This window comes from Grammomys surdaster, unplaced genomic scaffold (genome assembly GCF_004785775.1).
Source record: "Grammomys surdaster isolate TR1022 unplaced genomic scaffold, NIH_TR_1.0 126131, whole genome shotgun sequence".
Classification (NCBI taxonomy): domain Eukaryota; kingdom Metazoa; phylum Chordata; class Mammalia; order Rodentia; family Muridae; genus Grammomys; species Grammomys surdaster.
The window spans coordinates 233570-259126 of record NW_021620939.1 but is presented as its reverse complement, the minus strand read 5'-3'; the positions used below and the strand labels follow the sequence as shown (position 1 = coordinate 259126).

Genomic DNA, 25557 nt, shown 5'->3' with positions numbered 1-25557 from the left:
CCTTCTCCTTCTCCTTCTCCTTCTCCTTCTCCTTCTCCTTCTCCTTCTCCTTCTCCTTCTCCTTCTCCTTCTCCTTCTCCTTCTCCTTCTCCTTCTCCTTCTCCTTCTCCTTCTCCTTCTCTTTCTCCTCCTCTTCTTCTTCCTCCTCCTCCTCCTTCTTCTTTTTTTCCAGTACTGGGGATGGATGTTGGCAGCGGTTGAGATAAGCCCATTTCTGACTCCCCTTCCTCACACAGAATACCACTGATCCTCTTCATTTATCCCCAACCTGCACATTGAGCTTGCTAATGTTTTATGAAGGAGGAATGGGAAGGGAGTGTGTGAGAGAAAGATCAAGATGATCTTGGGGGCTCTCCAGTATGAGAACAGAATGCAGAGCCCTTCCTGTTTCTTCACTTGTATGGGAAAAGGTGCTGCTTGCCTTCCGCACCTCCATTTATTTTCCCTTCTTATCCAATGAGAGGGAACCTAGTGTTAGATGGGGGTCATGTAGCCCCACCACCCTTCATCAGGTATGTACCCTGGGAGGATTCATTCCCAGGGTCTATAAATCAAGATTCAAAATACTAGATTAGATCACACTACTGGTGTGGAAGACATCCAGGAAGAAGCTGGCCTCTCTAGGTGGCCTTTGGGCATGTCTCCAGCCTTTTCTCCCTAGCCATTGCGCACTACCTCCAGAGGAAGACAGAAGCATCTGAGAACAGGGGTCCTGCTGGGTGCCAGGTGGAGCAGCCTCACCAGCACACTTGCACACTCCGCCAGCATTAGCTAACAGCTCCGCATGCACCCCTCAGAGATAATTAAGCATTATTATCCCCATTGGCAGGTGGAGACAGTAAGACAGAGTGGTTAAGTGACTTGGTTATAACTGCTGGGTTTGTTTGAGGGAGAAGCCGTGCCAAGAAAGGAGTACTGTTCAGGGGCCAGAAGAGCTGCAGCTAGTTCATGTGAGTGTGAATGATTGTTTTAAAATAGCTTTTAGAGGTGGGGATAAAAGGGAGAGTCGAGGTGTGGTTAGCGGACATTGGTAAGGCATCAGAGAATACAGGGTAAGAATAAACCTACATGTTCTGTTACTGTAAGGTAATATCAGTGTTCCTTGGGTGCTTATATTCTACTAATAGGAGGAAAAATACTAGAGACCATAGTAACCTTGGGGTCCCATCCAGGAGAGAACCTGCCTACATCTCCTCGACTAGGTCTACAACACTGCTAGCTTCCCTGGAGAGTGCCTTCTTCAGGGCAGAAGCCCTGTTAGCTCCTTCTGCTGTACTGATCCAGGCCAGCAGGAAGGTTACCTCCTAGGTACTTGTCAAATGAATGAAGGCAGCTTTGGAATCATTTATCCCTGTCTGGCTATTCTTTCTTTCTAATTGTAAACTCCAGACGTGCTGAATGATGGCAGATAATAATGATCCAGCAGCAGGGGCTGTTTTGGGTGTGGGTAGTAAAAGCCAGCTGTTTTCCTGTCAGTGTAGCACAGAGAAACGACTTCTGTTTCATCCGTTTGGTTCAGAGCTGAGATTATCCCCCCCCCAGTCGAAAACGTCACCAAGCGGCCTTTCTGTTCTTCACACATGAAATACACACTATCACCCGCATATTTTTAGTTAATTTATGTCCAAATAGGCCTTTCTCTAGCTGCTGGGAAATGATGTTTGGGCTGCAATTACCTCTTGCTGCATCTTGCAGAAGGGGTTCGGCACACACAAAGCTCAGGGGAGAGGCAGCCAAGAGCCCACTGACTGTAAATCTTTTCATTTGTAGTTATTCAAATCACATATTTTATTACTTGTACGAAATACATTGTGTCATTCTTTTGCAGGCGCAGCTAATGCTTCAAGAAAAGCTTTGAAAAACATTCTGTTTAGAAACAATTTCATCTGCAGTCACCAAGGCTGGGTGTCTTTCTCTGGCTTGTCTTTTCTCCTCGCCTTTCTCCTGGGTAGCATGTGTGTGTTATTTGCAAGACAAATGAGATCACTGTCTCAGCCGCTCACCTGTCCTAGCTGCCTACCAAATGCTCAGAGTCCTTCTCCTTCTCTGTCCTAATCCTTAGCAAAGGAATAAATTGCAGTGTCTCTAAGGAGAGCTTAGCCTCTAGAAAGAAGGCAGCAGCAGGGCCAGATGAACTCTTTCCAAAGGTGGAGAGATCGGTTTCCTGCAGTTTCCTGGCATCCTAGGAAGCAGCTCTTTGTAACATAGGCTTAGAGTTGTAATTCAGCAGCCAGACAGAGCCTTTTCCACTGGCTGTTAAGAGCTGGGAGGACACAAGCAGAAACTTGACCGATTCTGGTCCTAGCTAGAAAAAAAAATCACTTTACCTGTTAGTTTGAGGAAAATGGGTTGTTGTGCTTGCCAGCACCTTTGATGCCAGCCACTCCCTCTAAAATACTCTTCTCATTTAGCACTTGGGCTCACTTCTGAGTTTTTTGGTCCAACGTAGCAGACAGTGACTGAGGAACAGGAAGCGGGGGAGCGTATCACATAGATGTGCACCGAAGACAGGGCCCATCTGCGCCCCAACTTGTCTACTCAGAACTGCACAGAGCTGCTTTCATGGGTGGCTGCTTCACCCAGGCTGGTCAACGACAGTCAGGATGCTCACTGCCCCAAGGGGTGTGTCCAATCTGCCCACAACAGAGTGACTCTTGACATGCAAGGCAAACTTGTTCTCTGTTCCCTTTTCAGCATCTTAAGATCCTGTTGGATTTAGCAGGGTATTGACAAATCTTTGCCCATGCATGAATAGCCACCTGCTAACTTATTTACTGCAGACATTACTCACCAGGGCTAAAACCCTTTTCTGTGGTCTTAGGAACTACTCAGGGACCACATATTAGAACCACCTACCAGTGATTCTAATCTAATTTAGATTTCTGTTAAACCTGCTAACCTTGAGCTGCACTCCCAGGAATTCTACATAAATGACAGTATCTGGGATGGTTAGTGCAATAAAGATGTCCCCTAAGTGATTGCAGTGGGGAGACAAGTGTGAGCACTATAGGGCTGGGCCACCTGGGTATGCAGAGCATACCTTGCCTTTAGGTTGGGTAAGTTTAGTGTGGCTGTCTTGGCTGAAATTGATACCTAGATCTTAGGACTCTGCTGCATGCTAGGAAAGGGCCCTCCATGGTGTGGACTGTGGCTGAGGTCTGATAGACAGCACTGAATAAATATCACTGGGGCCCAAGATTAATTAAGAGGCTTTGCTATAAGGTGTCGGCAGCACCTCTCATCCCCAAGTCTTACCACTTTCTAATAGCAATATCTCATATGAGTTTGCCACCAAAGAGCTTGGAGCAGTGACTTTAAATAGCCATTCAACACTGCTGTGTATAGTCCATGACTTAGCCTCCTGCAGCTGCTGTAAAGAAAGTAAAACAATCCAGATTATTATTATTATTAATTATTATTATTATTATTATCTCATATATTACATCCCGACTGCTGCTTGTCCTTTCTCTCCTCACCCCAGCTGCTCCTTTCCACTTCCAGTCTCCCTTTTGCTTCTGTTTAGAAAGGAGCAGGCCTTCAGGGACATCAACCAAACATATCATAACAAGATACAATAAAACAAGGCACATACCATCACATCAAGGGTGGAGGAGGGAACCCAGTATGAGGAAAAGGGTCCCACAAGTAGCCAAAGGAATTAGGGACAGTCTCTGCTCCTACTGTTAGGATTCCCACAAGAACACCAAGCTATTCAGCCATAACATATGTACATATATGTACATACATAACATATATGTAGAGGACCTAGCTCAGACCCCTGCAGGCTCCCTGATCTCTGCGAGTTCTCATGAGTCCCTCTCAATTGATTTTTGTGGGCTCTAATCTGGCTCTAAATAACAGAAATTCAGTTTCTCAATTCTGGAGGCTATGAGCCAAAGGTTCCTCTTTAGCAAGGCCATGCTTCACTTTAAGGCCACAGAGCAGAATCTCTTTTGTTTCTCATTCCTAGAAGCCACCTGTCTGTTATGTAGATTCACCACTTGCATCGCCACCTCAGGTCTTCAGAGGATGGTTACCCCTTTGTGATATCATAACTGACATGACCTTCTTATAAAGAAGCCAACATTATATTTAGGGTCAGTTTCCAGTACAGGGTGACCTCATTTTCACTTGATTATATCCTCCAGGATCCAAATGTCACGATAACAGGTTAAAAGATGAACGTATCTTCTTATGGGTAACATAGTCCAACTCATAACTCTTAGTAGATCCTTCTTTAATGATAACAACAGCATGCTTAATGGGTTCTATACCTGGCCCATTAAAATTCCAATGTATTTTCTATATTATAAACTTTTTGGAGCAGTGGGCTTATTAAATTCAGATCCACTGTGTGACACTCTTAGTCATAAACCTATCACTTCCAACCTTTAAGAGATGTCTACACCATGATTCAGGTGTTTTGTAAATAAGTCTATGGTCAGTCACTACAGTCAATATTCTTTAGTGCCTGGATTCCTGCACAATCACACAGAGACTTTGTCTCACAGAATATGTGGAGAGAGACATCATGACCATGCCAGTCACGTGGAAGCTCCTCTAAGATGAGTACTCGACAGGGGGTTGGGTCCTGAGACCAGTGCTTAGCTTAGAAAAGTCACCCTTCCTAATAGGGTGGATGAGAGCAGAAGGGTGAGCGTTCTATCCAGCCTCACCATGACAAGACAATGTACTTACTGAGTGGATACAGAGATAAACTTTTCTTCTTGGGGTAGGAGCTGAGTCTTATTGCTGCTATGTCCCCAGTACCCTGATGGGGACAGAATGGCTGCTGCATAGAAGACTGTTCTGTGGGGTCTAAATGGAGGAAATTGGTCCCTGGAAGTTGTTTCTTACCCTGGCCCCTTCCTGTGTGCCTCTCTGTTTCTTGTTGGCCATGATATGAGTTGTTCAGTTCCACCACCAAGATGGATTACCAGTTCTGAAACTGCAAGTCAAAACAAAGGATTCCTCTGGGAACTTGTTTTTGTTGGGCATTTGATCACAGCAAAGATGAGCAGGGGTAATATATCATTGACTGCAGAGTCCAGACCTGTGCCCTCAGCATCTCTGGGGGAAGTGATACAGGGTGTTGTTCAAAGCCTGGTCCTGAAGCAAGAGTCTCTTCCATCTTTCTCATTCCTCCTCATTCTTCAGCACACCAAGGATTCTTCTTTTATCTTACCTACTACCAAACAGAGCGAGCCACTGTTTCTTTGTGCCCCTTCTTAATGCCTACATTTGAAAGTAAGGGACCCTTGTGACATTTGCAGGGGACCTTTGCAGACATGTGGATGGACTGGGATTGGCTTCTGGTCCAGATTCCTCTTCTAGCAGTGAGACCTTTCTGGCTTGTGGAAGCCCTGCCTGCTGCAATGCCATCCACTTACTGGTCTTCAGTCCCTTCATGGAGCTGGTCATCATCTTCTAATCTAATAGAGTTCCTGTCATATAACTGGAGACAAGTTAAGTAATCGGAATCATCACTGTAATTACCACTGAGCATGAGAAGACAACACCATCTGCATGGTACCAAAAAAAAAAAAAAAAAAACAGAAGAGAAATTTAAAATCCTTGGGAGAGAAGGCACTTACCCCATGCTCCCCTGACTCTGTATTTCTCTTTGTTCTGCTTCAGAGGTCAGTGCTCTCCTGGCTTCTCAACCAAGAAAAGCTGGCCATGACAAGTTGTCACTTCCTTGCCCAGGGTGGCTCTTCTGCAAGGCCCAGCCACCTGCTGAGATGGAGGGAGTAGTGGTGACAGGCCAAGCTCCATGTTCAGTGAGGCCCAACAGTACAAGGTGGCAGAAAGGCTCGAGGCTGCCCGCCAGTGGGCCTGGCACTGCCACTTTATATGCAAGAGGGAACAGCTCAACAGCTGTCGCTGACAGCCCCTGGGGTCTGCTCTAGACTTGGCAGAGGAGGACACTTCCAGACTCCCAAAACATCTCTTTGAAATTCAGAACTACACCTTCATCCCTCACCCCTCAGAAACAAACACACACAGAAGATAAGCAAGCCCAAGTCCCTTTACTTATGAACTTATTTTACCTAGTCTTCTGTTTCCTAGTCTTGCACACATATGCTAATAAGTTCTCACATGAATATCTCTCTCTCTCTCTCTCTCTCTCTATATATATATATATATATATATACACACATACATATATATGTATATATATATACATGTATATATATACATATATATGTATGTATATATATAACATATATATACATACATATATATGTATATATATATACATGTATATATATATATATTCACTCTCCCTCTCTTTACACACACATACACACACACCTCCTGTTCACTCCTACCTCACTTAACTCAGGTGTTGTCCACACTGTGTTTTGAGGCAGGGTCTGTTATTGGTCTTGAGCCCACCAAGTAGGCTAGGCTGGCTGACTATGAGCCCCAGACATATGCCTGTGTCCGTCATTGTGATTACAACCGCTGGCTACCACATCTGGCCTTCTATATATTGATTCTGGGATCAAACTTGGGTCCTCATGGTTGGGAGGCAAGCACTTTACTGACTGAGCTATCTCCCTGACCCAAGTCAAGTGTTTTGAAAAAGTGAAAGCCCTTTCCCTTTGGAGAAGTTGGTCTATCTCAAGATGTGGCAACAATCTCTCCTTCAAGGACAGCACAGAACAAGGCTGTCTGAGCTACCACCCACTGACATTTATGTATTTGGCAGTTACTGGTTCATCAGATGATTCCACCTCTCTTCTCTGCCACAGTACCATATTGCTAAAGCCAGTGAATGCATCTGTGTTCTGGGGGATTGTGAGGACAGAGCATCCCTTGCAGGGCAACCTAAGCCTGCCCTCCAGGTATTTGTCATGTTTCTGGCATTTAAGCTGAGGACATCTCCCACCACAAAAGCCTGCCAGTATCCGCAAGGGAAATCAGGACTGTCTTCCTTGCAGAAAGTTGGACATGTGCCGGGGGAGGTCTGGACCAGGTGGCCTTTATTTCTCCCAGCCCTGGAGAGGAAGCCAGATAAAAATGCACTTTGCTGCTTACTGTTGCTTCTCCCCCATCCTGTAGATGAACCATGTATACACTTAACAGGCATTTTTGCTGAACTTCACTATAGATGTCAGTGATTTGAATGGATTGTAAGAGTGTTCAATATAAAAGTTAGCCTCCTACTGCTGAAGCATTGCTCCTTGGTGTAGGGCATTGTCTGGTTCCCTATGTTTCAGGGACTGTGGAGTGAGTCCCTGTCCAGGCACAGAACAGTGCTGTGTGGTGAGATATGCCGGTTAGCATGATGGGTAGAAAAAGAAGGTCATAGATGTCCTTCCTAAGGAATGATGTGTTTGAGTGGCAGCTTTGACATAGATCACTTTAACACATAAAGTTAGTGTAGGTGTGTGTGCAGGACAAGCCAAACTGCCTTGCCTTCTATCTCGAGCTTACCACTCCCTGTTTCCTTCTGAGGACGCACTGGCCTCAGCTAGGCTGGACTGCTTTAGCCCTTTCCCGCACTCTGTCTAGATTCCCCTTCAGCAGCAAGTTTGTCTGGTCAGTGACTTGCTCTCCAGAGCTGAGCACAGTAGGAACAATAGTTAGCATACAGTGAGATGGCAGTATGCCATCAGACGTCCATGAACAGTAGCCCCTTACTGCACAGAATGACCAGGCTGTCCAGGATCTCAGAGGGGTTGCTTACTTTCCCTGGTCATATAGGTAGAAAAGGCCAGCACTTGTGTCGAAACTAGTGCCCCATTTTTCAGAATCCCCACAGCTAACCCCAGTCCTTACCTTCCTCATTTTTTGAGTTTGTTTCCTGGTCCGCCTCCTAATTATCCCATAAACATTGATAGCAGTTTGTAGCCTCATTGGGTGGGCTCTTCTCTGAGACCCCAGATCCTCCTCTAACAAGGTCCAGCAAACACAGGTGTGGTTTGCTCATTCACTAAGTAACGGTGAAGATGACTTTAGCTCTTAGGCTAGCAGTGCTGGCCGGGTCTAGAAGCTATATAAGGACCAAACAGAGAACTAAGTTAGATACATCTAAATGGCACTCAAGACAGAAAGGACAAAACAAAAACAAAACAAAGACAGGCAAACAAAACCAGATCAGCCCTTTGGAAACAGGATCTCTAATCTCCTAGATCCTGGCCTCAGCTGAAGGGCAGCTAGGGTGACCACTGTACAAACAGGCCATGGGCTCCTCATATCCAATGTAACCTATGGCTGTAAGCAGGACAAGAACATGGAGCTAGAAAAACCTTTCCTCAGAAATGAAGCACAGTATGAGCAGTGGCAGAGGTGCAGCTGGTGTGATGTTTTAGGGTCCTCAGAGAGTATGCCCCATGGATCCTGAGGGTTCATTGTATTTCCATGGGAAGTCATATCATTTGGAGAGAGACCCGACTTGGATATGTCCAATCAAAATGTAAGTAACAGGCACCTCTAATTGATATGAGTGCCCATCCAAGTATACCTCATGCCATGAGTGCCAAGGCCTCTGTTTAACTTGAACACCTCTAACACCAAACCTGTGGTGTTTGCATTGATGTGAGACAGTGACAACCATAACTTGCATCTCCAGTAGCCAATCCATTGGGGTTCTAATGACTTTAGAATGGTTTTGCTCTCTCCTCCCAACACCTTCCCAGCACTGATGGTAAAATAGATGCAAGGAATCAGTATGGGATGGTGAAATCTCATTACTGCCATCCCCTTCATGTGTGGAATCTCCATGAGGCTAGTAGAGGCCTTGCTGGTCTCCCATAGCTCCTCTAAGTATACTGCTGTCAGTGGGTATTGCTTGTGGGTCAAGGAATTGCTTGGCTGTCGTGATTCACAAGCCGGGGCTGCATAGGGTATGGTGTAGAATAAGATGTGTGCCTGTTTCTTTTTACTTTTCTGAACCAACTTGGTTTGGTTTCACCTTCTAGGGAGGGAAGATCCCTGTGAGATGGACAGCTCCAGAGGCCATCGCCTACCGCAAGTTTACGTCTGCCAGCGACGTCTGGAGCTATGGGATTGTCATGTGGGAAGTAATGTCATTTGGAGAGAGACCTTACTGGGATATGTCCAATCAAGATGTAAGTATCAGCCACATTTAAGTGACACGAACACCCATCCAAGTGTATATACCTCATGACATGAGTTCCAAGGCCTCTTCCCTTCTAACTTGAAGGGAGGGAAGAACCTCATAACCCTGAACTTGAAATCAGTCAGGGATGTAGAGACACATTTGCCACAGATATCTGAAGTGAACAGAGATCCCTGCATAGAACACACCAGGGCTACCAACCACAAAGTCTATAAAGGCAACAGGATTTTTCTGATTAGCCATGAGCCATAACTAGACCCTACCTAAACAGAGGAAGAAATTCTACAGCAATTCCTAGCTAATGTGTCATGTTTCTTTCTCATGTATGTGATGGGGATTGGGTTGGGGGAGGGGGTGCTGGTCTGAAAGTCACAGCCTGAGTCCTCATCCTGCTCTGCCTGTGACAGTTGTGTTGCTCTAAGCAAGTTATAGTTCCCAAGACATTGCCATCAGTTTAAAAAGAGGAAGCATAAGGAGCCTTGGTGAATCTGTGCTAATATCAGCAAAGAGGGCACGAAGAAAGCTTCCCAAAGGTGGTCAACTTCAGGCTGGCTAAGGAGTAGGGGGCCCTGTCTATGGGAGGGGGTTGTCATCAACCTCTCTCCAGGTTGCCCTCCCTGAAGAGGCTGAGAAGGAGGAAGGAAGAAGATCTTAATAGTGCTATAAGTATTTTTGAAGCTGTTCTTTCTGGATGGGAAAGAGTTTGCTTCAGAGTAAAGAGTAACAAAAGATTTGGGATTATTTGAGTCTGATAAGATGCCAATAAAAACCTTGCCTGGATTTTAATGCCACCTTTGGCCTGGGCTATCCTCCTAGACCACTTCTATGTTTCCAATGCCCACCGTACTTCATCTTCCAAACCTTTTGTGGGGGCAGTTCTTATTTTCCCAAGGTTCTTAGCTGGAAGAGGCAGGGCTATCGCCAGAGTAGATCCAATTTACTCAGCCCCTACAATCACACTGTAAGGGCATCTATGCCCGAGTAGCCTCGGAGGCATTCCTTGGCTTGTAAAAACAGCCCTTCATGGATTTTTTCTGAAGACTGAGAAAGGTGGTAGTTTTCCAACGAAATTATGAGAAGAGGGTCTGAGGTGACTGTGGGACAGTACTCGGTGCTGGTGTGTGCAGAGTGCTCTAGTTCAGAGCAGATGAGATGACTGCATCCTTAACCAGGTCCTGATGGCACCCGTGTGGCATCCAGGTCCTCTATTATCTGTGATTAGCCACGCCTCAACTCTGGTCCTGTAGTGTGTCCAATCAGTAAGTGATGGAGCTGACAGCAACTCGGCTGCTCTTATGAAATCAGCTGCACACATTTTCCATCTATAGTGTCTAAGTGAGAAATGCTAGCCAGACAATGCAGACCCATCTTGTCCCCACCCAGAGACCCTAATCCAATAAAGAACAATTCAGCTCACCTAGAATGGATTACAAAACAGACAGGTGAGATTTGACACTTAAGATATTCTCAGGCAATACTTTCAGTTGTGCTGAGAACAAATAGAATTTCTGACACTGGATTTCAAGAATTCCCAAAACATTCATTCAACACAGTCAACTCATGCTAATGGTGACTAAGCCTTGCACTTGCTGATTCCATTCTTTAGGGGTTTATGGTCCAGTGGCATATACTGAGGGTTTGGGGAGCATTTAGGAGGAGGGAGGCGGCTTCCTGGATATTTGATGTTTGAGTGGAGACAGGAAATGTGAACATCTGCACAATAGCCGATAATTCTCATTTTTTTGTTGTATTTTTCCAAAATAAAGTCCCTAAGCCTCGTCCCAAGTGCAGTTCTCTTCCTAATGGGAACAGGAGATGACATCATGCTCATTTAGAAATCCCTTGGGACCTGGCCTGGGAGAGAGACAGGAGAGGCTCCCAGCAGCTGGGCTGCAGTCACACTCATCAGAAAGCATAGAGGTGGTGGCTGTGAAGGATTTTACAGATGACAATTGAAAAGGCTTTACGGGAGAGAATTGCAGAGGCAAGTCGGAGTGCTGGTAATTGGGCTTCTGGAGCCCAGGAAGGTCTTTGAACATGTACAGAGAGTTTGTCAGCCAGAGAGAGCAACTTGGAACTTCTGCTGCTTGGATCTGATTGACAGACATAATGAGAGTGGCAGTGTCTGTGGAGAGGAGCTGCGGCTTCATTGAAACATCAGAGCTCAACTTAACCCACTCTGCCCTGGTTCCTCCAGTGTTCCGAGCTCCTCCACTTCACTCTCCCCAGTTCAGGGTCGAGTAGGTACCACCTGCCTCCAGCTCACTAATGGGAAATATGCATTTGGGGACAGCCATGAACTCAACCCAGAATTTGAGGGCGGGACTTTACTCACTTTCCAGAGATGCACTGGAGTGACAGAGTCACTTCCTGTAATACCTGAAAACACTTGGAATTTTCTACAGGTTCCTGGATCCAATACACACACACACCCCGCCATGCCACACACATACACACACAGACACGCACACATGCATGCATGCACACACACACGCACGCACTTGCGCAAACATACACACACCATCTCTGGGCTCATGTGAACAGGAGGAGTCACTCTCCTATCTCAGCATTTTGGTTTGGCTCTAGGATGTTTACTTACACTGGACTATTCAAAAGAGTTATAGCAGCCTATGCAGCCAGCTCCTAGATTGCTTCTCATAGCTACCCCAGCACCTCCCTCATTCTTTCCCTTAGAAGTGCCATCCGAGCTTGCCCTAGTATCTGCCCCCCCTTTTTTTTAGAGGCAGGGTTTCTCTGTGTAGTCCAGAACTGACTTTGTAAACCAGGCTGGCCTCAAATGCCACTCTTCTTAATATTCATAAACCTCACCCTACTGTGAACCAAGAAAGGGACATAGAATTCCTCCCAACTGATATTCACTCCTGCTAGGCAGAATACCCTGGGCCCTGGCCTTAGGATAAGTCTTCCCATAAAATCCAAATGTGGTTACAGGTATCCCGGTCCGATGTGTTGACTAAACATGCTTCTCCATTCCTTCTCCTCCCCACTTTCCACATCTGTGAGGCAGGTGTGACAAAGAATGACCTCAAAGTCCTAACAGAGCTCTAACATTGGCTTTGATTTGATGATATTTTAATAATAACCATGAGTGTTATGCACTCCAAAATTGAGAAATGCTCTAGATCCTTAAAAAGAGAATGAACATCTCCCAAGTGAAATCATGTCAAAGATGAGGACTAGCAGGTGAGTGTTTCTCAAATCCCAGTGGGTAACCAAGGCATTTTTTTCTTTGAGGTTGAGAGTTGTGTTCTTCAGCTTCCCATTTCTATAACAAAACACCCGAGAGAGAAACTTTTTTAAAAGAGAAAAAGTAGGTTGTGTTTTGTTTTTTTGTTTTGTTTTGTTTTTAAAGATGTCATTTACAGTTGGCTGGCTTCATGGCTTTCAGGACTCTGGGAAATGGGATATCAGGGTGGTGGGGCCTGTGGCAGAGGAAGATGGTCACCAACTAGCATTCAGCAAGCAAAAAGGAAGAGGAAAAGAAGGCAGGTTGCCAATACCCCATTCAATATCATGGCTTCAGTGATGTTCTCTTATTCAAGCTAGGTCACACTTCCTGAGGCTTACACCATCTCCTAGCACCAAAGGCTACTGAATAAGCCTTGTACACATGGGCTGTGCATACATAGCTAAATCATAAAGGTGTTACAGTTTGAGTGTGAAATCCCCATCATAGGTTCATGTGTCTTCACACTTGGTTTCAAGCTGGAGATGCTTTTTTTTTGAGAGTGTGGAACCTTTAGGAGCTGAGGCCTAGCCAGAGGAAGCAACTCACTGGCAACCAGGCCTTAAGGATTACAGGCAACCTCCCTTCTGACCCAAGGCATCTGCTTCCTGGGTGGTACCATATAACAAGGAACAGCTGATCTTGACCTCTGCTATGCCTTTCCAGCCACAGTAGAATGCAACTCCATGAACCTGTGAGCCAAAATATTTCCTCCCTGCCTTAAGTTGCTTCTGTCCACTCATAGCCATGAGAAATGTAACTAGTACAAAGGAGAAAGACTTTAGAGGTATCAGTGCTTGGGTATCAGCTTGAATAATAGCAACAGATCATCTAGAAGAAATAGCTGACGGAGTGAAGTTGCTCCCACTTTGTAAACATGAATATGAGAAGAGTTCCCATGGTTGTCCTTTATAGAAAAAGGTGAGAAATGGGATATGGTCACAATGCATCTTTACTGTATGCTTGATGATCGCAAATACTACCTTCCAACTCTTCCCAAATGGCAGTAGCAGCTCCCTATTTGCAGGGAAGCTATCCACTAGAGAAGAGGTATAGTGACAACACCCTCCATGCAATGAGGGCTTTTCTGTCAGTCATCCGTATAGCACTTAGCATGTACCCCTTCACTGTGTCCCCTGGTCTTTCAAATAGCCCACTGTTCAGTTTACAGTCCATTGATCATCCTTAGACTTCATCGATAAAAACAAGTAGAATTTGCACCTGGGATCCACTAGCCCACACCTCCAATCCCTATGTAGTACTGTCACCAACTCAGCCATTTTGCTCCTGGCTGACTTTTCTGAGGAGCAAGAGCTAGTGACATTTTGATATCCTCTTCAAAAGGAGGTTAGCCTGCCAAACAAATAGAGGAAATGCCAAAGCAAACACTGGGGCACGAATCAACAAGGAGGCATTGCTTAGGTCTAAAGCTCATGGGTAGAAGAGTTAGCACATATGTGGGTGGTCCCCATCCTCTTGATGCCCTCTCGGGAGTGCTTGGGTCCCTAGTGTAAGTGCATTGCTCCCACACCAGTGTTCCTCTGAGTCAGGGAGGGGAGTTGATTTGCTTGTGGGAAAAATTAGTTTGTAAAGCAGCTCCATGAGTTTATGGGGAACACTAACAGCTTCTGCTGCCTTGCATAGGGGACTTTGGAATCCTCAAATCCATGAGACTAGGGACCTGGACTCTAGCCCCTCCTGCTGGCCGTATCGAGCTTGGACTTAAGTGACCCAGACAAAGCTCCTCTGAGCACTCAGAGGACAATCCCCGCTTGTCGCCACCATATTTGGAGACTCCATGCCCCTCCGTCTGGTTGCTTGGAAGGAGTTAGGAAAGGGCGTCTGTCAGGTTGCCAGGTTAATGGGAACAATGCCCAGTTGCTGTTCTCATGGATCTCTTAGCTTTGCTCCACCCTGCTCCAGCCCATGAATAAATACCTCAAGCTGAGTGCTGTGGCCTCAGAGACACCTTAAAGGCAGGTATCCTGCTTGCTTTAGCTGCAGCCTATCACCATAGGTCCCACACACAGCATTTCATTGATTATCTCTCCATGTCTCTCATGGGGAAAATAGGGCCACAATGGCTCCAAAGAGGGAATTTGACTGACAGCACTCTGGAGACAAAAATTAGTCAGTGCAGTACACTCTTCCAAAGAGAATGTTCCCAGTCACTCATCCTTTTATATAGAGGTGATACTAATGTAAAGCAATGCTCATGTTTCACCTTATGAATGGAAAAAATAATACACTTATTATCTCTAATAACCTCAGTTAATACTATCTCATGTCCTATGGACCATCCATACAAATTGCACAAATCTAAGCTGATTGAGGATGTTCACTTTTTGACCAATTTTACAAGGTCAGAAAGAAAAGAATAATCAGTGGAAATGAATCTGATTTTTTTTTTGTAAGTTGAGGTAAAAGATACCAGAAAATTACAGAACTCCAAATAATTTTCTTTGTTGTTTAAGGTGCTTCACCTGTTTAATATAAAATCAATTCACAATTATTACAGACAATAAAATACAAACAAGCAAGAAGAAACACAAAGAACATCCATGTTCCTCCCTGCCCAGAGGTGACTGCAATTTGCCCTACAGTGTATATCTAACCAAGACCCCTGTGTGTGTGCATGTGTGTGTGTACCTGCTGGGCTCTGTTTTGCTATGACATTTTTTATGAAAGCATGACTGTGCTGTACAGTTACACATCTCACCCTTGTGCCTGCCTGTGTAGTGTGTGTGTGTGTGTGTGTGTGTGTGTGTGCTCATTTCCACTTCAGTGGCTATATCACTTTAAAGGCTGGTTAGATTCCGGCTTTCTGTTGTTCTTTGAGTGTGCTCTTATACCATCCCATGCTTAGAACTTGGGTCATTGATGATTTTTTTCTAATACAAAAGTGAAGAGCAGGCACAATTGACTTACATGATGTGAGAATTAAGAAGTACAGTGTTGGAGCTGGAGAGATGGCTCAGCAGTTAAGAGCACTGGAAGCTCTTCCAGAGGTCCTGAGTTCAATTCCCGGCAACCACATGGTGGCTCACAACCGTCTATAGGGGGAATCTGATGCTCTCTCCTGGCATGTGGATGTCTATGCAGGACTCTTTACCACCAAACCATTTCTCTAGCTCTACCTACTCATTTTCAAAACCTATTTAAATTTTTTTATTGTATTTTTGTATGTTTGCTTGTTTGTGTGTGCACCGCAGGCAGGCAGTACTGGAAGAGTCTAGAAGAGAGGGTCAGATACCATGGGATTCGAATTGGAAAATGCTGAGAGCTGCCTGATGTGGCCACTGGCAACCAGTCCTGGGTCTTCTGCAAGAGCAGCAAGTGCTCTTAATCAATGAGCTATCTCTCCAGCCTGCTGACCCTCTTATTCGTAAATAAATATTTACAGAGACCCAATTGTATCAGGTCCTGGACCAAGTGCAGGAGACCCACAGGGACAAGATCTGGTTTTTACTTCCTAGGTAGGGAAACCAAGATCTCAGAAGATCCTATGACAGGAAATATGTGGATGATGAGAGCACCTGGGTTAACCTGGCAGGAGAACACCCATCTTTGGGGCTAATATTCTAATGACTAGCTAGTAGGACATTTTCTAGTCACAGTGATCCTTTTGTGCCAATACAGGTCATCAATGCCATTGAGCAGGACTACCGGCTGCCCCCTCCCATGGACTGCCCAGCTGCCCTGCACCAGCTCATGCTGGACTGTTGGCAGAAGGACCGCAATAGCCGGCCCCGTTTTGCAGAGATCGTCAACACCCTGGATAAGATGATCCGGAACCCAGCTAGTCTCAAGACTGTGGCAACCATCACCGCTGTGTGAGTCTAGTGCAGCAGGGTAATGCCTAAATGTGGTGGTTCTCATGATGAGGGGCAGGGCTGGCAGCCTTTCTTCTGTCCAGGACAAAGCTGGAGCAGCACAGATTGTTTACCAATGGGAGACATTTGCAGATTTTTATCTCCTTTGTATCCTCTCCATCTGTAAAATATATTCTATTGTGTCCATTGTGGACAGATATGCAGAGACCTGGTCTGGTTTCCACCATCTGTTGGCAGACAGTGGACTCAGCACTGGGCTCTGTGTTAGTGGACTGTATCGAATATGATCAGTGATGCACTTGATCTTGTTTCTAAGGAGGCAGCTTTTTTTTAACTGCACTGGTTGTCTAGGCCTAGAGTTTGGGCCAACAGTTAGATAGGCTAAGGCTCTGTCTGATTCCTGAGGGACAAAGAAATACAATGCAGATTCATTTGCTATGAATGGACGCACAAAATAGCTGTCGGCTACAGCTGCTGTGGTTTCCTTACACATATTCACCTTTATTCATTTTTTAATTTCTCTTTTCAACCAAAAAGTAGTAGGTGACGACAGGCCAGTCTGCATACTCAGTGCTGGTACTAGTAAGATGTAGTTCTTGCTATTTGAGGAGTTTAAAATAATTTAGGAACAGATGATCATTATTAGATCAGTTGTTCATTTAAAAAAAAAATAAGACTGAGATTTTAATGGCTGATGTGGCAGAGTCCTATACAGAACACCCAGCGTACATACCTCCATTTGCAGCAGAGAGATATCTGGTGGTGCTATTGCAGATGAGACATGAAGGGCCAGAGAGTGTTGACTAGATCACCAGATCATCATGGAGATGAGGGCAAAGGGCAAGTGCTCAGCCTGTGAAGAGAGTCAGCAGCTTAGGGCCAGCCAGTTTCTAAGTATGAAGTTGTGGAAGCTGGCTAGGTGGGAAGAAACAAGGGCATCCACTGGGCATATCAGGCATTATCTTGATTTTCATAACAATGTGCACCTATCTATCGAAGGGTTTGTCATGTTAGAGTTGAGGAGAGGGCTTTGGGTACGATAATCGTACCTGGCTGCAGCGTGAACCCTGTAAAGGAGAACACAAGAATCACCAAAGAGAAGAAAGTGTCTTAAAGTGGGCAATGGACATGCAGAGATACAGGATGTAAACTCTCATGGCCCAGGGGGAAATTGGATGTGAAGCTGGAGTGACATCAAGACAGCTGGTGTGAACATGGCTGGTTCAGTTATCTGCACATCTACCTTGAGTCTGTTTAGCAAAGGACAGTCGTTGCTGGGTGGCTACTCCACTCCGTGCTTTTCAAAGAGCAGGAAAAAGAAAACAGTTGCCAGTACATTTGGCGAGGTTGTGGTGAATTGTATGTATCTTTTGTAGGACCACATCTTTGAGTGGGGAGTCACCTAGATTTCAGTTGATAAAGGAGTCACTGGCTCCCCTCCCCCTGCAACTAAATATCATACCAATCAGTTTGTGTTGTTAACTGACCTGTGGCAATACTTAGAAGTAAAGAACTGGCCCCTCATCTTTGGAGATGGTGCCAGGAGGGAAGGGAAGGGTCATCCTGGAGTGTCACCTCTCTGCAGCTGTGGGGTCACCTGTTCCTCTGTCTCACCAGGCCTTCCCAACCCCTGCTTGACCGCTCTATCCCAGACTTCACGGCCTTTACCACCGTGGATGACTGGCTAAGTGCCATCAAAATGGTCCAGTACAGGGACAGCTTCCTCACCGCTGGCTTCACCTCCCTCCAGCTGGTCACCCAGATGACATCAGAGTAAGTGATGAGACTCTCCTTTGTCCAGCCCAAAGCTAGGTGTTAAGCCTCTCTCCCCCTCCCCGCTACTGAAGATGACGTGGGTGAATGAGCCTTCTCTGTGTAGATCATGGGGCTGTACTTTGGTAAGATGAAGTTTGGAGATAGAGGCGGACTGAGGGGGCTGGTAGAACTCTATTCTGGACCCCAGATGAGTTCCTCATAGTCACTCGATATGTGATTTCTCTAATCATCGAGGTTCTCCCCATTTAAGGTTATAGCCTCAGCCCATCAAAGAGCGCATCCAGATGGGAAGGAAGGACGCTCTGGTGACTTAGTTGCAAGCAGGGTACTGCACTGATTCAGCAACTGCCAAGCTGTGTGGCGCGTCATCCTCACACTTGGACAACCCTTGCAAATACACACACATTCCCATCCTCCCCGCTCCCCTGCACATTATTTACTAGTCTGCTCCTCTCGCAAGAGTGTCGAGGAATACGCAAAGTAAAATTATTCAAATAAGATGAGAACTAGACAGTTTCCTAAAGATCCACATGCTCCATTATTTCCTCTAGAATGTTCCGAGCAGCATCAGCTGTGGGAAATGTTAATAGGTTCTCCTTGGAAAAGAGGTCCCACGGTCAAATAAATTTGGGAAATACGGCACACTTTATCACCCTTGTGGAGATTCACTGTTCATATTAGCATTATAAAGGCCATGAGAAATCTTGAAATAAAGAATCCCATTTCAAATTATTAAATACCATAGAACCATAGTTTTGAGGGACAGGTTTTTATGGAACTGCAGTTTGGGAAATATTTGTCTAGTTCCAATCTTTCTATTCAGCAGATTCTGAAATAGTACGACACACGAGGCAAGACAGGACACAAAGCTGCTTTTCTGGCTGCTGGTTCAATGTACATCGACCTCAGGGCCCAGAGGGGTCCCAGCCTTTGCTGGTCACTGGAATAGTCTGGGAAGCTTGAAGAAGTACTGAAGTCTTAGCCTGGGGATGAATCTCTGCCAGTAGAGTCCTTGCCTCACAGGCCTCAAGCCTGGGGTTCACCCTCCAGCACTGTGTAAACTGGAGATGGTGGTGTGTGTCTTCACTTGGGAGATAGAGGGATCAGAAATTCAAGTTTATCTTCAGTTGCCATATCAAGTTCAAGGCCAGCCTGGGCTAATAAAATACCAAAGTACTAATGGCACCTGCAGCCTTCTGGTTAATTGCTATGAATCAGGAAAGCAGGGCTTAGGGGAGTTCAGTATCCTCAGGTGATTCTGATGTGTGACAGAAATGAGGAAACACAGGAAAGACCAGGTTCAGATTTTGCCTTTTGCCTTCTGTACTAAAAGAAGTTCAAATAATTCAAGCCAGCAAATCAAACTTTCCTGACACATACACACACACACACACACACACATTATGTTCTGACAGCATCAGAGCGGATTCTGGTGGCCTATGACAAGAGGACCCAGTAGTCCAGCAGGCAGCTGACAAATGTTAACTGATCACCTGTTATATCTTAGGCATAGTACTTGACTTTTTTTTTTTTTTTTATGGTCAGGCCAGTTGCTGCACCCTGGAGAAAAGGGTGGAGACCTACTCCTAGCTTCTCACCACAAAGCAGAGACAGACAGACAGATTCCAGACACTGGCTGCTTCCAGCCTACGCCTGGAGTCACGCTCTATCACTGTGAGGTTTACTCTTATCAGAAAAGATAGGGTCTGTGCTTTTCTCCAGGGCGATGGTTTGAATGTGCATCTCCGTTTGAATCTACTAAATAGTAGTACATGTTTGTATAAAAGCCCATTTCCTGGTGATCCCTAAAAGAGACAGCTCTACACAGTTTGAATGATTGCCAACAGTACAGAACAAACCTTAAAGAAATAAAGTTTAAAATGAACCAGCTTCTCCATTCTGGAGAGCCTAGAAGGATGTCCCTGGGTTATCAGAGAGCTTAAGTACGAGTACATGAAGACAAGGCTACTCTAGTTTGCCCACTCTCATCTGCCAGAGTCTTTTTATTTTATTTTATTTTATTTTATTTTATTTTATTTTATTTTATTTTATTTTATTTTATTTTAGCATATTTCTCCCCCTTCCCTCAATAACTGAATGAGTCAAATAAAGCTATTCCTCCAGTCCGGGGAAAGTCACAGAAAACAGAACAAGAAGAGTAAAAGGAAAGTTAAATTGAAAATTAAGGGATTTAGTTCAAAGTAAAACACAGCCACACGGTACTGGAGCCATTCAGTTTGTTTCTTGAAAGATGAGAGATGGGGTAAGAAAGAAAATGAGTAACTGGATAAAATAGATGGTGGGGCAATTTGTGAATTCAAAATTCATGCATGCTTCCCTGAAGCTTTTGCTATAAAAGACATGGGCAATTTGCCTATCTCAAGCTGCAGCCTTGGAGAGATTGACTACAGCTAAAGTGGGGTGGGGGAGGGCCAAGGCATTGTGCGTACAGACCCAGTCCAGGGTCCATAAGGGTGCACAGTGTACAAAGGGCCAGGGAGCATGGAAGAAATGAGACCATAGAAGAGTTTGAAAGGAAGCCCATTAGGGAGGCTGGGAACCAGGTGCTCTTGCATTTGAATCCTACTTCTCGCTGCTTACCTGCTCCATGATATCCAGTGTGTTGCTTCTTTGAATGACACTTGTCTTGTCTGAGAAGGCACTTGTAAGAATAGTGCCTGTGTCATTGGTTTGTAGAGAGACAAATGGAAGAGTGTGCTCTAACAAGCATGCTTTTGGCCCATCATTTACATATAGGAAAACCGATTGCTGTTACACTTATTATTTGTGACTCTGCAGTATTCTCTCGGTGATTAAGAAACATATCTCTGTAGGATAGTATACAGCCCAGCACTTTATCAGCTAAGGAAAGATGCATGGGTCTCCTTGAGGTCAGACTTAAGCCGAGACCTTGTTCAGATTAGTTCTCACAGCTCTCAGATGAATCCTATCTGAACCTCTATCCCAGCCATGTTCATTGGCTTCCCACTTGGGCAGCTATTTTAAAGTTATTTTAAGATCACCCTTCTTAAAAATGCATGGCATTAAAATTCAAACAGAGTCAGAGATTGGAAGCTCGGAGGGAAACATCAGAAGGCCAGGCAATCCCCACAGCTTTTCAACCTCAGTGGGTGTTCACTAATTTAAGCAGAAAGCACCACGGAATAACCAAAGCTCCATAGAGTGTGCACTTGGAGAGTTAGACATGGAGGAGAGGAAAATTCCAGTCCACGCAAGGGTCATAGCCACCAGGAAGGGGCTGCTTCTGGATCAACTGGTGAGGAATAAGGCATAGCTCATGCAGATTGTTGTGAGCAGGAGAGGTGAGGGCTACTGTGTAGAAAAAAACTGAGTTTGAGCAGGATAATATTATGAGTGCTGGGGAGAGAGAACAGTGCTTGCTGTGCAAGCATGGGGACCTGAGCTTATCTCCAGATCATTGTAAAAGATGCCGGGTGAGGTGGCCTTGGCTTATAATCCTAGTACAGAGGAGGTAGAAATAGGTTGATCCCTTAGCCTCATTGTCCAGCCAGACTGTCATAATTAGCATGCCCTAGGTCATCAAGAGATGACATCACAAAAACATACAAAAAACAAGACATATGATAACTAAAGGAATAACACTCAAAGCTGGCCTATGGGCCTCTGGTCTCTGGCCTCCATATGCGTGTGCATATATGTGTGTACATGACACTCTCACTAAAGACTCGCGCACATTCAAACATATACAAAATAAATGACAATATGTAGCCACATTGCTCATAAATACTTGGGCTAAGCTAAGTTAAGATTCTGGGATTTTTTAGGACCTTTTTCTGCCTACCCTACTGTATTCAGGAGTGTGACCTCTGTGATGAGTCGGAGCTGTGAAAAGCTGCCCTAACTCTCACACTGACTTCTTTTTTTCCCTTCTAGAGACCTCCTGAGAATAGGGGTCACCTTGGCAGGTCATCAGAAGAAGATTCTGAGCAGCATCCACTCGATGAGGGTCCAGATGAACCAGTCACCATCAGTAATGGCATGAGAACTCAGTGTTCAAAGGGGAGGAGAGGAATGAAAAGGACCCGGGTCAAAGGAGAACCAGAGGTTGACCACTGTGGAATGTGCCAGAAGGATCAGCTTCTTGGCTGAGAAACAATTTCCCATCTGTGAAGAATGAACTGGACCTGTTGCCCACGGGCGACCACTGTTTCTCAGCAACAGAAGTTCGTAGATGCCATGGGAAACCAAACTCAAAACGATAAAGACAGAGAAAGGTGATGCTAAACAGAAGCGAAGCTGAAACCGTATGAATTGGGAACCAAGGTGAACTCAGTTCCCATCCGGGAGGGACTGGAGTTACCTGTCTGCAGGAAGAAAGGAAGGAGGTGGAGGGAAGAGACAGAAGCCCGGGCTGTGCCATGCTCTCCCTCACCAATGACATTCTTTTCTTTTCTCCTTTCTTACTCCTCCCTCAGCGCCCCTCCTCCCTCCCCCACATCCATTTCCCTTTGCTCATGACTCATGTAGGGAAGTTTCTTCAAATAAAACCCAGCTCCTGAGTCTCCAGATGTCGTCTGTCAGTTGCCAAAGGACTTTGCTGACCACTACTGCATGGGGATCCAACCAATTCAATTAATGTCTTCATATTGAAGAAGAGATGTACCTTCAATTGAAAACCTTGTTTTTCTTTTGTTTGCATTTTCTGCAAAAAGGAAAAAAAGAAACCACAAATTGGAAAAAAAAAAACAAATAGAAAAACCTGTTTCCGTGTGCTAATGCACGCGTATGTGTGTCTGCGTTATAAATTGACTGTGCTTGTTCGTGACAGATGCAAACAAGAAAAAAGAATTGGGAAAGGTTTTGGCCCTGGGAGGTCTCAAGGGGCTGGAGTATGCTGTTGGCCTGGCTTTCTGCTTGGGCCATTGGGAAGAGAAAAGGGGGAGGGAGCGTAAATGAAAGAAAAAAAAAGTCTCTGAAGAGTTTGCAAATTAAGACAGGAAACAGGTGAGTGGTTTGAATTGGATGCAGTATGGGCCGTTCTAGAACGATGCTGACTGAAGAGGAATTCTTTGATAAGATCTGAAGAAAAGGAGAGGGAAAGGATTTCTGGAGAATGTTCTTCCACATACATCCCCGGAACCAGCGATTTGAGAGGCGGCGAGGGAGAACTCTTTCTTGCCTGGCCCGTGGACTGGCTGAAGCCGAGTGGCATGGAGGAATGTTTCTGTCCTGTCTGTGTTTCTCTTCGCATTCCTTCCTGTACCTCATTGTTCATTGTTTGATTCGCTTTTGTAAATTCCACCTAACATTTAAATATTTTTAATTTCTCCTTTTACCTTAATCTCCTTGGTAATTTTATCTGTCTAATTAAAAAGAGCAGAAGCATGTCTGGGTTTACGTAAGATGTTGTCAGAGTGTATCCCTGGACTCTGGTCTTAGCTCACACACTGTACTAAGAAGTTTACATCCAAGCTTTAGTCTGCTTGCTGTTGTTACATCTGTAAATGTGCAGCTAGAGAGAGATGAGCTCTTAGCAGGAACCTTGGTTCCAGACTTAATACATAACTTAGGGCGGTGAGAGCATTTTCCTCTAGGCTTGGGTAACTGATTTGGGAGTATTTAGTTTCATCTCTGTGGTTTGTGATCAAATTACTGTGGCAAAAGGAGCCCAAGGGAGAAGAGGTTTCTGTAACGCACAGGTTCCAGATGATAGTCCATTATGGCAAACAAGACAAAACATCAGGAACTAGTATCTAGTCACATCACATCTAAAGTTGAGAGCAGAGAGAGAATGAATGCACGCATGCTCACTTGTGTGCAGCACCCCTTCTACTCTCTATAGTCCAGGCAAAGGTAGGGAATAGTGCTGCCCACAGTGGGCTAAGCCTTCCCACAACAATTAAGGTAATCAAGACAATTATCCCCACAAACCTGATCTTGGTAAACCCTTTTGAGACTCTCATCCCTGGAGACTCTAAGTTGTCCCAAGTTCACAATTAAAATAACAATCACTGGGGAGTTCTGACCTTGAGTTACTAGCCCTAGACTTCAATAGCAGGAAACTTGGAGATGAAGCTATAGCCCAGATGAAATTACCTCAAAGCATGACTATGAAGCTGACCCCTAAAGACTGATAGAAGCTGGGTTGAGAGAGTACCCTTCAGCAAATTCTCATGTGGTCTGCAGAGGACTGCAGTTCAGCCAGTAGACTGGAAGACAAAATCTCCTCTGCTTAGTTAATTAACAATTGCATGCACATTTTTACTAATTATCCTCAAAGACCTTAGTCCATAAGTGTCTTCCAAACCTAAGCCATATGACCAATCTATTGTCAGTTTTCCCAGGAATGAGTTTTGATTTATCACCATGTTCTTTACCTGAAGTCTTCTCTGTAGCACTACCAACATCACCCAACCCCTGCCTTCTTGCTGAATTTCATGCCAACCCCTTCAGTTTGGTGTTTCCATGAGGTGCCAGAAAGGACAGAGAGAATACAAAGCACACAGAAGAAAATTGGAGATAGCAGCTAAGCCCAGGAAGTAGGCATAGTTCTCAGCGACATTGGCATAAACAAGCACTCAGCAACTTCAGCCCTGCCTTACAGGTCCCGGTGCGGTGCCCCAGTCAAAGCTGCTCAAGTTCACCCTTAGATCAACAAAGAGTATGACGTAGGAAGAGGACTACAGAGTATCAATAGCAAGCAGCCAAGACAGGCATTTGGATTTTTGCATGTGTTACATATCTAAGTTCTTTTTCTCACTAGAAACGTGAAGTTACAGCAGATCCTGCCTTATTCCCAGTCTCAGACTCAGAATGTCAGGAACAAAGAACCTTCCTAGGTCACACAGTGGACTGAGCATTTAAGATGGGCATTTGACCATTACCCCAGTGGGATGTTATACCAAAATGTGGCTTGACATCACCTCGGGAGGTGGCAAACACAGGTCACAGGACCCACTTTGGGGTTTCTAATTTGATAGGGCTGAAGTGGAACCTAGAACTTACAAGTGGTCCTGATGCTGCTGGCCCAGGGACTACACTGTGGAAACCTCCGCACTACATTAACCTTCCTTTCTGAGAATTTATGCCTTTCCATGTGAAGATACTGCTTCAGAAAATGGTAGTTGCTGGAGTGCTTGAGGTTCCCTGATCTAGAGGCATGAACCCTTACATTCTTGGGTGTGACGTGATAGGAAAGACTAGCATGGAGAGTCTGCTGCAGTAAGGTGACCCTGTACATTGGGTTCAGGGAACTTCCTTCTCCACTTTCTAAGAGCTCCCTTGGGAGGATGCTCACTAGCTGTACAGCCTATCCCTTTAGATTTCAGTTGCGTGTGTGCTCCACCATTCTCCAGCTTAGACATTTGTATGTGTTGGATTGTTGGTGGTTGAACTCAGGACAAGCACTCTATCAACTGGGCCACATTCTTGGGTCAAGAGCTTTACATTTTTAATACAATAATTTACTATTTGAGATCTCACACATATGTATAATGTATTTGGTGACTAGCTATCCCTCACTCTCCAACCCCCCTGGGACTTCCCACATCCTCCTCTCATATTTGTTCTCTTTATTTGTTATAACCCATAGTCCAGGCAGTGCTCCTTTTTAAGTACAGAGATATAGA

At 45.1% G+C, this 25557-nt stretch overlaps 1 protein-coding gene across 2 annotated transcripts in view; it reads left to right on the top strand.

Annotated features, from left to right (window-relative positions):
* Ephb1 (EPH receptor B1) overlaps positions 1–23331 on the top strand; it is a 430073-nt gene extending 406742 nt beyond the window's left edge. For both annotated transcript variants that reach the window (XM_028756628.1, XM_028756627.1), the window contains 4 exons: positions 8931–9080; positions 15978–16171; positions 17789–17944; positions 21863–23331. In XM_028756628.1, coding sequence (XP_028612461.1) covers positions 8931–9080; positions 15978–16171; positions 17789–17944; positions 21863–21971 — 609 coding nt within the window. In that variant the 3' untranslated portion in view covers positions 21972–23331. The remainder of the gene's footprint in view (positions 1–8930; positions 9081–15977; positions 16172–17788; positions 17945–21862) is intronic.
* The last annotated feature ends 2226 nt before the right edge of the window (positions 23332–25557 follow it).